At 53.9% G+C, this 13,483-nt stretch overlaps 1 protein-coding gene across 5 annotated transcripts in view; it reads right to left on the minus strand.

Annotated features, from left to right (window-relative positions):
* Nucleotides 1–13,483, minus strand: part of DNMT3A (DNA methyltransferase 3 alpha) — a 119,413-nt gene that overhangs the window by 46,494 nt on the left and 59,436 nt on the right. For all 5 annotated transcript variants that reach the window (XM_003935264.4, XM_074394926.1, XM_039477382.2 and 2 more), the window contains 3 exons: nt 9,993–10,263; nt 1,705–1,748; nt 1,145–1,291 (listed from right to left, as the gene is read on the minus strand). In XM_003935264.4, the coding sequence (XP_003935313.1) occupies nt 1,145–1,291; nt 1,705–1,748; nt 9,993–10,263 (462 nt within the window). The remainder of the gene's footprint in view (nt 1–1,144; nt 1,292–1,704; nt 1,749–9,992; nt 10,264–13,483) is intronic.

The raw sequence follows: 13,483 nt of genomic DNA on the forward strand, positions 1-13,483 counted from the left end.
CACCTCCCTGAGCCCCACAGAAGCTTCTCTGAGCCATGGGCTTGTCTCAGTGAACTCAGCTTTCCCTAGGGCTGGGCGGCCAGGAAAACCCCTCGCTTCCCTAGACACCGCTCTGTCCTGCCTTCTCCCTCTGTCCCCGCTGCCTGCCACTCCTCCTCTCCACGTGGCCCAGAAATGTCAGGGTTTCAATGGACACGGTTCTGAGACTTTGTCGCTCCTCCCTCTCCGCTTGCTGAGCCCTGAAGGTCCCCAGATTTAAATGCCAGGGTCCTGTTCTCAACTCCCACCTTCACAGCCCGTACTTCCCTAAGATCCAGACTCCAGGCGCCTGGCAGCTCTACGGAACCCTGGATTCCCACCTCCTCTGGCTCTTCCCATCTGAGCAAATGACACAACCATCACTAGGCGTTCAGGCCAGAGCCCTGGTAGTTCTCCTGGAGTCCATCAGCAAGTCCTAGTGATTCCAGCTCCAAAATGCACCCCAAGGCTCTCCTCTGTCTTCATTGCTGCCTCTCAAATCCACATCAAATCCTTCCTGTGCACAGGAACCATCTACGGCTGCCCAGTATTTTCAGAAGGAAGCCAGCTTTTGGGCAGACCCTGCAGGGCCCTGATGCGTGGAGCCCCGCTACCTCTCCAGCTGCATCTGGCCCTTTCTCCGTTGCCATTTCACCCCTGCCATACAGTTTGCCAAACAAGTGAAGGCCTTGCTGGTGCTGCTTCCTCTGCCTAGAATACTCTCCCAAACCCCACCCCTCACAGAGCTGGCTCTTCAATTCCTTTAGATCTTAACCGAATTGCCACCTCCTCCAAGAAGCCTGTCTTGACCACCCTAAAGCAGGCCTCTGCTATCTTCTATTTCAGCCCCTTGTTTCTTCTTGTGTTCTGCCCACCTCCCCCATCGGAATGTCAACTCCATGAGGGCAGGGTCCATATACGGCCAGGGCCTAGTTCACAGCTGGGTATGCAGTAAGTGTTCAATAAGCATTTGCTGAAGGAGCAGATGAGTCAGTCATCACTGCCTAGGGATTAAGCAGCTCCCTGTAAATTCTAAGGGTTAGCCTGAAGGGGAAACTGAGGCCCATCACTTCTGGTTGTCCAGTTCTGCGGGACAGGTTGGGACTCAGGTCAGAAGGCACCTCACCTCCCTTTTCCAGCGTGCCAGCCACTCATCCCGCTTGCGCTTGCTGATGTAGTACGGATCCCCCGCCTGGAAGGTGAGCCGTGGCATGGGCCGCTGACGGAGGCTGGACTCCCAGCCCAAGCCACCCCGCAGCCGGCCCCGGGAGCCCTAGGACAGAGAGACAGACAGGTATTAGGGCCTCAGGGTGGGCACTGAAGACCCACTGAGGAGGCACTCACGTCAGACACAACGTGGATGCTGGCTCCTGGCCAGAAAGGGCACCCCTGGGAGTGCTGGGCAGGCCCTGTGTGGGCTGGAGGAGTGAGGGATATGCATGGTGGGGTGGGGGCACATGGACACAACCACAGGCCGAGAGGGGAGGTGCCTGGCCTCTGGAGGGGGATGAGCCAGCTGCCTTGTTGGGGGACTTCCAACCACCACACCCACTTCCTCTCCTTCCCACAGAGGGATGTGTAAAGAAGGGGGTGGGGCCCACCCTCCGCCCCCTCACACACACTCGCCACCAGTGGCCTTCTTCTAGAATCAGGAGCCACAGAGCCCCTGGGGGGTGGAACACTTGCCTCCATTTTCATGGTTTCGATGTTGGTCTCCTTCTGTTCTTTGCCTGCGGAGAGGGAAGAACAAAAGGACCGGTCGTCGGTCACAGAGTTACTGGAGTGGCTCAGAGACCCCACCTTGTGCCTGGGGTCCCTGTCACAGGGGACAGGGTCCTCCAGCCATTTAGCTGTTCATGTGTCAACCACGATGGCCTACCTTCAGGGACATGGCTGACCCTGAGGACCGAGCGGGGCCTAGGGCAGAGAAAGAACTCGGGCAGGGGCAGGCCTTGAGGCCCAGGCAAGAGGGAACACAAGGAAAGTCAGAGCTGGGTTTCTGGCCCGTTGACTCTGTCTCAGGTACACAGAAGGGGACTAAAAATACTCCCATCTGCTGCTCCCAGTCAAGAGACCCCCTTCCTCCGAGGGGCTGCAGAAGGCCGAGGGGGTACAGGAAGGCCTGGGCCAGAGGGGGCAGCCTTAGTGGCCTCCCTGGCCCTACAATGGAGTGTTTGCAAAGAGGCCTTCTGGGCATGAGGGCATGTACTGGGGCCAACTGGAACAAGACCCTCTCTACAAGACTCAGTTCCCTCATCTGGAATATAAGGATGCCGGATGCGATTTCCAAGGTCTGCCTGTGGTTCAAATATTATGGTTCTATTACTAATCTCACCTCTGTCCCTCCACTCTCTGCCCCATGCTCAGGCCCCAGACCTCAGCCTTTCATCTAGAAGACTTGGGTTTGGATTCCAGTGAGACCTCTGTAACCTCTCCTGGCCTGTTTCCCCACTATATCAAGGTAGATAAATGTTCTAAAATCATTAGGTTATGGTGAACATTAAGTGCCTAGCGTGGGGCCGGGCATACTGTAAGTGCTTAATGCGTGTTAGTGTGGTTCCCCTTCCCTAGGGCATTCATTTCCTTTACTGGGCCCTGACTCCCTGTCTTGGCCAGGGAAGTGTCAACTTCCCCATTGACACCCTGCCCTCTCCCAGTGCTTCTCCAGGCCTGCACTCCTCCCAGGCACCCCTGCACTCATGCCAGGTCCTCACCACCCTTTCCAGGCGCTCTTGCCAGGCCCAGGACCCCGCAGGCTGCAGGCTGGCTGATTCTGCCTCCCCTAGTTTCTTGCTGGAGGTGGGGGAGTGGGCCCTCCGGCCACCTGGGCCCCTGACCCCTGAGCTTCTTTCTTGGGAGCCAAGAGTGTATGAGGCCTGGGCACACGGCAGGAAGGTCACTAAGGCTGGTTCATGGTAGCTTGGGGTGGGGGGAGACAAAGAACCTGAAACGGAAAAAACAGCCCCGACTTCATCTCCTGGCTGTGGAGCGGAAGCCAGCCGCAGTGTTCACGGCCGCGGGTCCTCAGCCCGGGAGGTCACTCCCTTCCCTCCTGCCAGGGGGTCCTGGGCTGGCTTGGGGCCGCCCCCGGGCGCCCAGGACAGCGCTGCCTTCAGTGGTTCTGTCCCGGGTGACAGCGACTACCGACTAGACTACGGCCAGCTAGGCCCGGGAGCACCGGGGGAGGGAGGCAGGAGGGCCGCCGTGGGTGCGGGTCTGGCGCCGGGCTCAGCCCCTGGGGGCGGCGGGGGCGGGGACGGGGTGCGTCTGTCGCGGGCACCTGTGCGCGTGGGCGGCTGCGTACTCGCCAGCGCTTTGTTCGTGACTGGCCTTTTAAGGGCTGGCTCACCCGTCTTGTCTGGCTCTTCCTCCCTGTTTCCTTTCCTTCCTCTCTCCCACCACAGCCAGCTCCCCACCTTTCCCGCGGGGGGCCCCCTCCAGCCTGTCCGGGGCCTCCCCCTCCTCCCCAGATCTCGTTGCTCTGCCCGGTGAGGCTCCGGGCTGCCAGCAGGGGGCGCCTGCCTGCGATCAGGCGGCGGCCGCGGTGCGGGGCGCGGCCTGGTGGACCCTGACCCCGCGGGGCTCTGGGGATGGGAACCGGGGATGGGAACCGCTTCGTCAGCCCCGCGGCGGGGGCGGGAGGGAGGGACCGCAGAGCTGGCTCTGGGACCCGGACTTGGGGCTCCCGACTGCATTCTCTCCCTCAAACATTTCCTACCTGGGACTGGCATTTAATTACTTTTACGGAGATGGGAGATGTACTCATTAGAATATCAGAAAATCAGGGTTGAAAGGCTTTGCAGAGATCATCGAGTACTTGGTCAGCACTTAACATTTTGCCGAAAGCTGAGACCTGGGGGAGCCCAGTGACTTAAGGCGGGAGCTGAAATGAACTCTCAGGGGTCTAGATGCCCCGGCCAGCTTCCTCTCTGTTGTACCACTACTGTTCCTTCTCGCTGTGACCCCCTTCCTAATTTCCCAGCCCCCAGGCTCCCCAAAACACAACGATTTTTCCTTATACAGTTTCCAACTGGCTTGTTTCTGGAATTTTCTCCCTGACAGACTCTGCGCATGCCCACTTGAATGAACGCACACACACACACGCACACGCACACACGCACTTTCCAGCCTTGCCCGGCTGCCTCGGAATGCGGCACTTGTCGTGAGTCAGGGAGGGTCAGCTGCTCTCTCAGTACCGCCCATGCAGCCCAACTACTCCTGGCCCAGGCCCAGGGTCACCGGCAGGGCCAGGTGGCTGTGTCTTTCCAGGGTGGCCCTGGTGGGACAGAACGTGACCCTAGCGCCTCTCAGGTCCTGGGGGCAGGGGAGGCCAGGGTGCTTCTAACACTCGGCTCATAGTCTGAGGCTATACTCAGCCAGGGGCCACCCAACTTCTCTTCAAAATGAACTCAAACCTCCATGAGGGGGCCCTGCGCTCAGGATGAGCAAAGAGGGGCTTTGTGCTGGCCCTAATCCGGTCCTTCACCAGCTGCATAATCTTGGGTAAGTAACTGAACCTTTCTGAAGCTTCAGTCTCCCCATCTGAAAAATGGGGATAATTTTCATGCCTGTAATCGCAGCGCTTTGGGGAAGCCAAGGCGGGCAGATCACCTGAGGTCAGGAGTCCGAGACCAACCTGGCCAACATGGTGAAACCCCGGCCTTACTCAAAATACAAAAATTAGCCAGTTGTGGTGGTGCGTGCCTTTAGTCCCAGCTACTCATAGAGGCTGAGAGAATCGCCTGAACCTGGGAAGGAGAGGTTGCAGATTGTGCCACCGCACTCCAGCCTCGGTGACAGAGTGAGTGAAACTCTGTCTCAATTAAAAAAAAAAAAAGGCCAGGCGCGGTGGCTCAAGCCTGTAATCCCAGCACTTTGGGAGGCCGAGGCGGGTGGATCACGAGGTCAAGAGATCGAGACCATCCTGGTCAACACGGTGAAACCCCATCTCTACTAAAAATACAAAAAATTAGCTGGGCATGGTGGCGCGTGCCTATAATCCCAGCTACTCAGGAGGCTGAGGCAGGAGAATTGCCTGAACTCAGGAGGCGGAGGTTGCGGTGAGCCGAGATCGCGCCATTGCACTCCAGCCTGGGTAACAAGAGCGAAACTCCGTCTCAAAAAAAAAAAAAGTATTTTGGCCGGAAGCAGCGGCTCACACCTGTAATCCCAGCACTTTGGGAGGCCGAGGTGGGCAGATCACTTGAGGTCAGGAGTTTGAGACCAGCCTGGGCAACACGGTGAAACCTGTCTCTACTGAAAATACAAAAAAATTAGCTGGGTGTGGCGGCACATGCCTGTGATCCCAGCTACTTGGCAGGCTGAAGCAGGAGAGTCACTTGAACCCAGGAGGCAGAGGTTGTGGTGAGCCAAGATCATGCCACTGCACTTCAGCCTGGGCAACGAGTTCGAAACTCTGTCTCCAAAAAAAAAAAAAAAAATCTTCCTCCCGTGATCACACATGGGGTATAATACACAGCAGAGCTTCTGAAACTTCCATATGCATGGGAAGTATGAGGACCTGTTTAAAATGCAGATTCTGATCCAGTAGGTCTTTGGCGGAGCCTGGGATTCTGCATTTCTAAATTCCTGGGTGCTGCCAGCGCTGCTGGTCTACGGACCACTGTGAGTAGCAAGGACAGAAAATGCCAATACAGTCAACACTCAGCAAGGGAAAGCCACATTGCCACTGTCACCATCATCCTCATTATGGCATGAATGCTGGCGGGGGCAGGGGCACTCCCAAGACAAGCGTGGACCTGTGGGGTGCTGGCTCCTGTCCCTGTCACTCATCTCATTTCCCCTCTTCCTTTCTCCTGGCTGTACTTTCAGCACATGCTCAGGCTACAAGAAACGCTGACTTCAAAAGTCTGTTTTTGCAATACAGGAGCTAATGAAAGGGGTTCCAGGAGAACGTCCCCTGAAAAGAGACCTGGAATAAGGGGAACTAAAAGGAGACCACGGCCGAGCCACATCCTCTCCAGGGCCTTAGTCTCCTTCCTCATCTCAATCAACCAACTAAGTATTTGTTTTATGTCAGCTGACTGCTGGAACCATGACCCAGCCTCTACACCCTGATTAAGCCACTGCCGGCTGCACACTGGTGGAGCCTCTGGTAGGCCACTGCCCGCCCCGCTAGGTAACATCTCACCAATTTTAGCATCCAGACAGTGCACAGTAGCCTTCAGGGATCCTACCAGCTCTGATCCCTGCCAGAATCTATACTTCCTGGATAGCTGGAGCCACACAGGAGCGCACCAAGGCCAACAGTTTTTTATTTATTTTTTTTTTTGAGATGAAGTCTTGCTGTATTGCCCAGGCTGGAGTGCAGTGGTGCAATCTTGGCATACTGCAACCTCTACCTCCCAGGTTTAAGTGATTCTCCTGTCTCAGACCCCCGAGTAGCTGGGACTACAGGCATGTGCCACCATGTAGCCATGCTCGGCTAATTTTTTTTTGTATTTTTTAGTACGGATGAGGGTTCATCTTGTTGGCCTGGCTGGTCTCAAACTCCTGACCTCAAGTGATCCGCCTGCCTGGGCCTCCCAAAGTGCTGGGATTATGGGCATGAGCCACTGCACCAGGCCCCAAGGCCAAATTTTGGAGGTGAAGGAGACTTAAAGTGTTTCTGCCCACCATACTCAGCACTAAGATTCCAAGGAAGGTCCACCTGTCTGAAAGTCTCAGACCCAGGAATCATCCTTGACAGCATTTCTCCCTCACCTCTCATGTCCCTGGCATTTGTCCCCTCCCTTCATCTCTGCTGCCATCCTGCTCATCAGCTCCTCTGATGCCATCCTCCTTCCCAGCTCTTCCATTCCATCCCAGGATCCAGGTGACAGAGTGAACTTTTCAAATCGCAGAGCTGATTATGTCACACACACACACCATCCCCCGCCCTCCCCCCACAGTCCCCCAGCTGCCTGGAAGGCCTAGCCTGTCTGCCCTAGCACTTTCCACACCCTTCTCCCTTGCTCTCTCCACTCTAGCCTTGTGACATCTGTCAGTTCCCTGGGTGCCGTGCTCCCTCCCACCTGGGAGCCTTCTTCCCTGTTCTCACTCTCTCCCTCTACCCTCCCCAGTGGACTCCTTCGCCCTTCAGCTCGAGCTGACCAGCCCAGGTCAGCTCAAGTTCTTCGTTGCAGTTTCCCTGGCCATGCTTCGCTTCCTGTAGGGCACTTATCTTCATGTGGAATCCCATCTCTTTAAGCGTGGATTTCTCATTACTGTCTGTCTTTCCAGCTGACTGTGAGGTCCTTGAAGGCAGGAACTGGGTTTTTGTTCATGACAATTTCCCCAGTCCCTGGTATGGATCCTAGCACACCCTGAATTGGTATGTTTTGTTTGTTTTGTGAGATGGAGTCTTGCTTTGTTGCCCAGGCTGGAGTGCCTTAGCGCAATTTTGGCTCACTGCAACCTCCACCTCCTGGGTTCAAGCAATTCTCCTACCTCAGCCTCCCAAGTAGCTGGAACTACAGGCACATGCTACCACACCCAGCTAATTTTTTTTATTTTTTAGTAGAGACACAGTTTCACGGTGTTAGCCAGGATGGTGTCAATCTCCCGACCTTGTGATCCACCTGTCTCAGCCTCCCAAAGTGCTGGGATTACAGGCATGAGCCATAGCGCCCGGCCCTTGAATGGGTGTTTTAAGAAACACCTGTTGACTGACAGAAGCAGGAGCCCCTGAGAACAACTAGAAATGGAGGCAGGGAAATCCCAAAGTGAAAACAAACCCTCAAGGCCAGAGAACAGCTTTGGGGCTATGGCTCCATGCTGCAGGGCAGGAAAGAATGCCCTGACCCTGGGTAGCAGCTCGGCATGAGTCGTGCTGGGGTCCTGGGAATCAAAGTCAACTGCAGTCAGCCCATGGGGAGGACTGCATGAGGGCAGGGCTGGCATTGTTTTTTTTTTTTTTTTTTTTTGAGACGGAGTTTCGCTCTTGTTACCCAGGCTGGAGTGCAATGGCGCGATCTCGGCTCACCGCAACCTCCGCCTCCTGGGTTCAGGCAATTCTCCTGCCTCAGCCTCCCGAGTAGCTGGGATTACAGGCACGCACCACCGTGCCCAGCTAATTTTTTGTATTTTTAGTAGAGACGGGGTTTCACCATGTTGACCAGGATGGTCTCGATCTCTCGACCTTGTGATCCACCCGCCTCGGCCTCCCAAAGTGCTGGGATTACAGGCTTGAGCCACCGCGCCCGGCCCCATGGGCTGGCATTGTTGATGGGAAGGACGGTGTGTTCTCCCTTTCCTCATTTGTTTCACTCCACGCAGGCCCTTCCCACTCCCAGGAAGTCTCAAAATGCATACAAGAGGCCCCGACAGTTCACGACCCATCTCCACACCAAGCCCCATTCCAGGACAGCTGAAAATAGCAGAAAGACACAAGACCAGGATTGAATGAGCCCTGCATCTGCCACTTAAGGATGGGGCTCCATGAGCAAGTCACATCATCTCTTTAAGCCTTAATCTTTTTCGCCCGAAAATGAGAGTAATTGGCTGAGCTCGGCGGCTCATGCCTGTAATCCCAGCACTTTGGGAGGCTGAGGAGGGCAGATCACGACGTCAAGAGTTCAAGACCAGCCTGGCCAAGATGGTGAAACCCCGCCTTTACTAAAAATACAAAAAATTAGTCGGCCGTGGTGGCGGGCGCCTGTAATCCCAGCTACTCGGGGACGCTGAGGCAGAGAATTGCTTGAACTAGGGAGGCCGAGGTTGCAGTGAGCCAAGATTACACCACTGCACTCCAGCCTGGGCGAGAGTGAGACTCGGTCTCAAAAAAACAAAAAAACAAAAAAAAAAAAAAAAAAAAGAAAGAAAAGAAAATGAGGATCATCATATCTCTTGAATAAGATTGTTTAGAGGAGTAAATAAAACAATGAATACAGATGGCCTCTGCAGTGCTCTGCACATAGTGGGAGCATCACACATATTTGTTGAATATAAATGAATAAAAGCTTCTTAGTAAGTTTGGAAATTTGTATTCTGGAAATGTTCTCTATCCTGCATGAGTATTAGGTTGGATCCATGCAAAATAAGTTATGCCAATTAATCAATTTACTCATTCCATCATACACGCTTGGAAGGAAGACTTTTTGAAATTAAAATGCACATATGCAAAACAACCTGGCAGGGCCCTTGGAGGATCAAATGTGATAATGTATGAGAAAGCGCTCTGTAAACTGCGAAGCCCTGGACAAATGCTAGTTGTCGTCATTACTAGCATGTTTACAGCTCGGCTGGCCCTGAAATTGCTGGCTTAACCTGAAAGACAAAAGTGGGCAACTTTCCAGGCTTCTAGGGTTAGGCCAAAAAGTCCCCTGATGAAGGCGCCCGGGCTGGGCAGTGTGCAGAATACCCTCTCCCAGCCCTCTCCCCATGCCACTGTCACAACCAAATTTCCAGTGGAGTCAGCCCAACGAGGGTGGGCTCAGGACCTCTGCACTCAGAGAGGCAAACAGGGTATCTGCTGCCCTTGAGTACCCAGGCCAGGGGCTACAGCAGTCCCCAGGAGCTTCAGGGCACGTGGGAGAGTAAGCAGGCCAGGTAGAGCCGCAGAAAACTAAGGCCCACAACCAGCCACAGAAGGCGGCGAAGGGACAGCCATTATCCCAGTCTAGCAATCACTGGCGTCATGCAAGCCCACTGTTGCCAGATCTAGCTTTTTTTTTTTTTTTTCCATGAGAAGCCAAAACTCCAGATTTTTATGTGAAATTTTTTGATTTTTAAATACTGGCAACTAATTTTTTTAAATGTTTAAAACACTCTATGAGCCAAAAAAAAAAAAAAAAAAAAAAAAAAAAACGTGCAGGCTTCATCCAGCCAGTAGCATCCAGGCCATATCCTTGCAAGCAGACCTTTAGCCACAACCCAGTCCATCCCTCCTGGCATCTGCTGGAGACCCAAGTCCCTGACTCTAGAGGGCATGCTGGTGAGCCCAGAAGAGGCTGCCCCTTGTGCTGAGGACTCACCCTCTTCTGCAGCAGCTCCTCGGCCCTCCTTGGGGGTGCAGCAGCCATTCTCCACTGCTCTTGACGCTTCTGACGGGGTCTCAGCTGCACCCTCTCCCTCTGCTGGGGACCCGCCCTTCTGCCCCCCAGCAGGGCTCCCCTCCTCTGGCTGGGGCTCACTCCGCTTCTCCAAGTCCCCGTTGGGTAACAGCTCTGAGGGGCCTGAGTCCTGGGCCATGGATGGGGACTTGGAGGTCACCGCAGGGTCCTTTGGCGTGTCACTGCTTTCCACCTGCAAATATAAGAAAGATACACAAGAGGAGGGTTAGATCAGTGGGCTTAGCCTGTTTTGGATCATTGACTGGTCTGAAATTCTAGAGAAAGTTATGTACTTTCTGTACAGAAATTGTGTTTCATATATACCTTCATGCAACCAGATATATTCACAATTTTGCTTTCAACGTCAAAGGGTCCACGGGCTTGACCCCTTGAAATTATGGGTCTGTGGACTCCAGCTTAAGAAACAGGAAAGGGGCCGGGCGTGGTGGCTCAAGCTTGTAATCCCAGCACTTTGGGAGGCCGAGGAGGGTGGATCACAAGGTCAAGAGATCGAGACCATCCTGGTCAACATGGTGAAACCCCGTCTCTACTAAAAATACAAAAAATTAGCTGGGCATGGTGGCGCGTGCCTGTAATCCCAGCTACTCAGGAGACTGAGGCAGGAGAATTGCCTGAACCCAGGAGGCGGAGGTTGCGGTGAGCCGAGATCGCGCCATTGCACTCCAGCCTGGGTAACAAGAGCGAAACTCCGTCTCAAAAAAAAAAAAATAAATAAAATAAACAGGAAAGGAACCCAAGGAGGTTTGCCAGGCTGGGTGCACTTCTCGAGGGATCTGCTCCCCCACCTCACCGCAACTCACTGAGGTGACATAGGATGCCCAAGCTTTCTCTGCAGCCCCCGTTAAAAAAGAAATGCTCCTTGGGCCGCTCATAATTCCAATCAGAATCCCACCTTCCACCCCCGAGAAGATTCCAGTGCCACCAGATCAAGTCTGGGGCTCATGCTGGTCTGACCTCTATAGTCAGTCCCCTCCCAGCTTTTGTCTTGGTCTCTTGAGGCATGAGAGTTAAAGGAGGCCCCCCAGAAAAGCATTCTGTGAGCTCGTAATCTAGCACAGCCTTCTCCGCTGGCTTGGGCTACCCCAGATTCTTCCAGGCACTCAGACCCAGAAGAGCCAAGGCTCTTGCAAGCAATTTTCAGGCCCTGCAGCAACCCTTCATGAGCACTGGGGTCCCTCATTCTCCCTTCAAGGAAAATGCCTTTCTTTATCCCCTAGAGTCTAAGAACTGACTTGCCAAGGTTCCGGGTAATAAAAATCAAATCAAGAATAATGCTGGTTGTCTGTGTGTATCACTGCACAGGGGACAAAGCTCCTCACTTATTACCTCCTCAGAGTTTCTTAGCCTTCCTGAGAAGCAGGTGAGGAACCTGAGGCTCTCTGGAATGTTGTGATTTGCTCCAGGTCACAGGCTTTGCATGGACAAAGCAAGAGCAGGAGAGCCGGGTGCCTGCTGCGTGCTCTGCATGTGTATACATTCAGTCCTCAGCCATCCAGAGGCAAGTGGGCCAGGACACCTCAAGAAGAATGGAGGTGTCCAGTGTGGGACAGGAACAGGCAGAGGTCCCAACAGCTCAGCGCTCTGCCACACCCACGGGCACCAGGCTGCACTCAGCAACTCTGACACACTGGCTCCGTGTAGAGAACACCCAGTAAAACGGCAGGGACAGCGTCAGTTCAGCAAGCCTCAGATAAGGCACTGCTCTCAAGCACCTCGGTTTCCCTGCATGTCAGTGGAGATGACTGGTCTAGACCACTGGAGCTTTTGTCTTTGTCTTTGTTTTCCTACTTATAAAAATCAGATACATGTATTATAAAAAATCAAACTATCGCTGGGCGGGGTGGCTCATGCCTGTAATCCTAGCACTTTGGGAGGCTGAGGCAGCTGGATTACCCGAGGTCAGGAGTTCGAGACCAGCCTGGCCAACATGGGGAAACCCCATCTCTACTAAAAATACAAAAATTAGCCGGGCGTGATGGCACATGCTTGTAATCCCAGCCACTTGAGAGGCTAAGGCAGGAGAATCACTTGAACCCAGAAGGTGAAGGTTGCAGTGAGCTGAGAAAGCGCCACTGCATTCCAGGCTTGGCGACAAAGGGAGACTCCGTCTCAGAAAAAAAAAAAAAAAATCAAACTATACAAAAAAATGAATAATGCTGAAAGGTTAAAGCTCCTATTTCAGCTCCCTATCCCCAAAATCTCTCCCCTAAGGTACCCATTATTAACAGTTCAGTGAGTATCCTTTCCACACTTTTTCCTATGCATCAACAATCCTGTGTAAGTTACATGTTTACACATATGTATTCATATACACATCCAGATCCAGAAATGTTTTTTTCCAAAAGGGTATCATACTAGTCGTAATGTTCTACAACTTGCTTTTTCACTTAACAAGCAGAGTGGGCATCCCTCCATCCCAGTGCAGATGGATCTGGATGCTCCACAATATATGCATGCCGTTCCCTGATGGTGGGCATTTGGGCTGATTTGCTTTTTGCTACAATGAACACCCTTGCACTTACAGCCCTGTACACCTGCGTGTTTCCAGAGCATGGAGTTCCGGAAGGGGTTTGGCCAGGTGAAAGGGCCTTTCCAGCTAAATGTGCAGAGATCCTGCCAAGTTCCCTCCAGGGTTTCCCATACTCAAGTGCACAGCCGGAGAGAGTACGGAGTCCCCAGTCCTGCACAGCCCTATTTCGAAGGCTGCTTTTGCTCTAACGGTCTCGGACTTGAACTCTGAACCCACTGTTATTTGATGAGGAACACCCAGAGGTGGCAATTAGGGACACGGGCCTTGGGAAAGCAAAAACAGAAACAAAACCAAAGTCTTCTCAGGTAGGCTTTCCTCCCTGGATGGGGACCCGGGCCCATGGAGCAGCCGGAGAGGGAGCAGAAGGAAGTGCAGGGCCTGCCAAGCTGCTTTCCTGCTGTGGGGGCGACTGGGCAGGCCCGCTTCCAGGAGGGAAGCTCCCACAGAACGCTGCATGTGTGTACTCCTCAGCAGTTGGAGGCAGGGGGCTTCAACCAGAGGAAGAGGAGGTGACTGGTGAAAGCAAGAAGCCCTCTGCTGCGCCTGGGGGCCTGGGCTGATGCCAGCAGAGCCGGGAAGGCCAAATCCAGGAAGGAAAGTGGAACGGCAGACCCCTGCTGATCGCCTCTGCCTCTGTCCTGTGTGTCAGGACCCTCCCCAGGACTCAGAATGTCTCTCCTCCCTCCCTGCTTAAGCAAAGAGGGCACTTCTAGCCCAGAAGGGTCCTCCCTGGTGTAAGCCCTGTCTGTCAGCCTGCAAGGCTCAGACATGAGCCCCTGTAGCCTGAAGAGTGGAGTATACCCCTGCACTGACAGCCACCGCTAGGGGTCCAACTGTGCCCCAAAGCCCCAAACATGGCACT

Source organism: Saimiri boliviensis, chromosome 1, assembly GCF_048565385.1.
Source record: "Saimiri boliviensis isolate mSaiBol1 chromosome 1, mSaiBol1.pri, whole genome shotgun sequence".
Lineage (NCBI taxonomy): Eukaryota > Metazoa > Chordata > Mammalia > Primates > Cebidae > Saimiri > Saimiri boliviensis.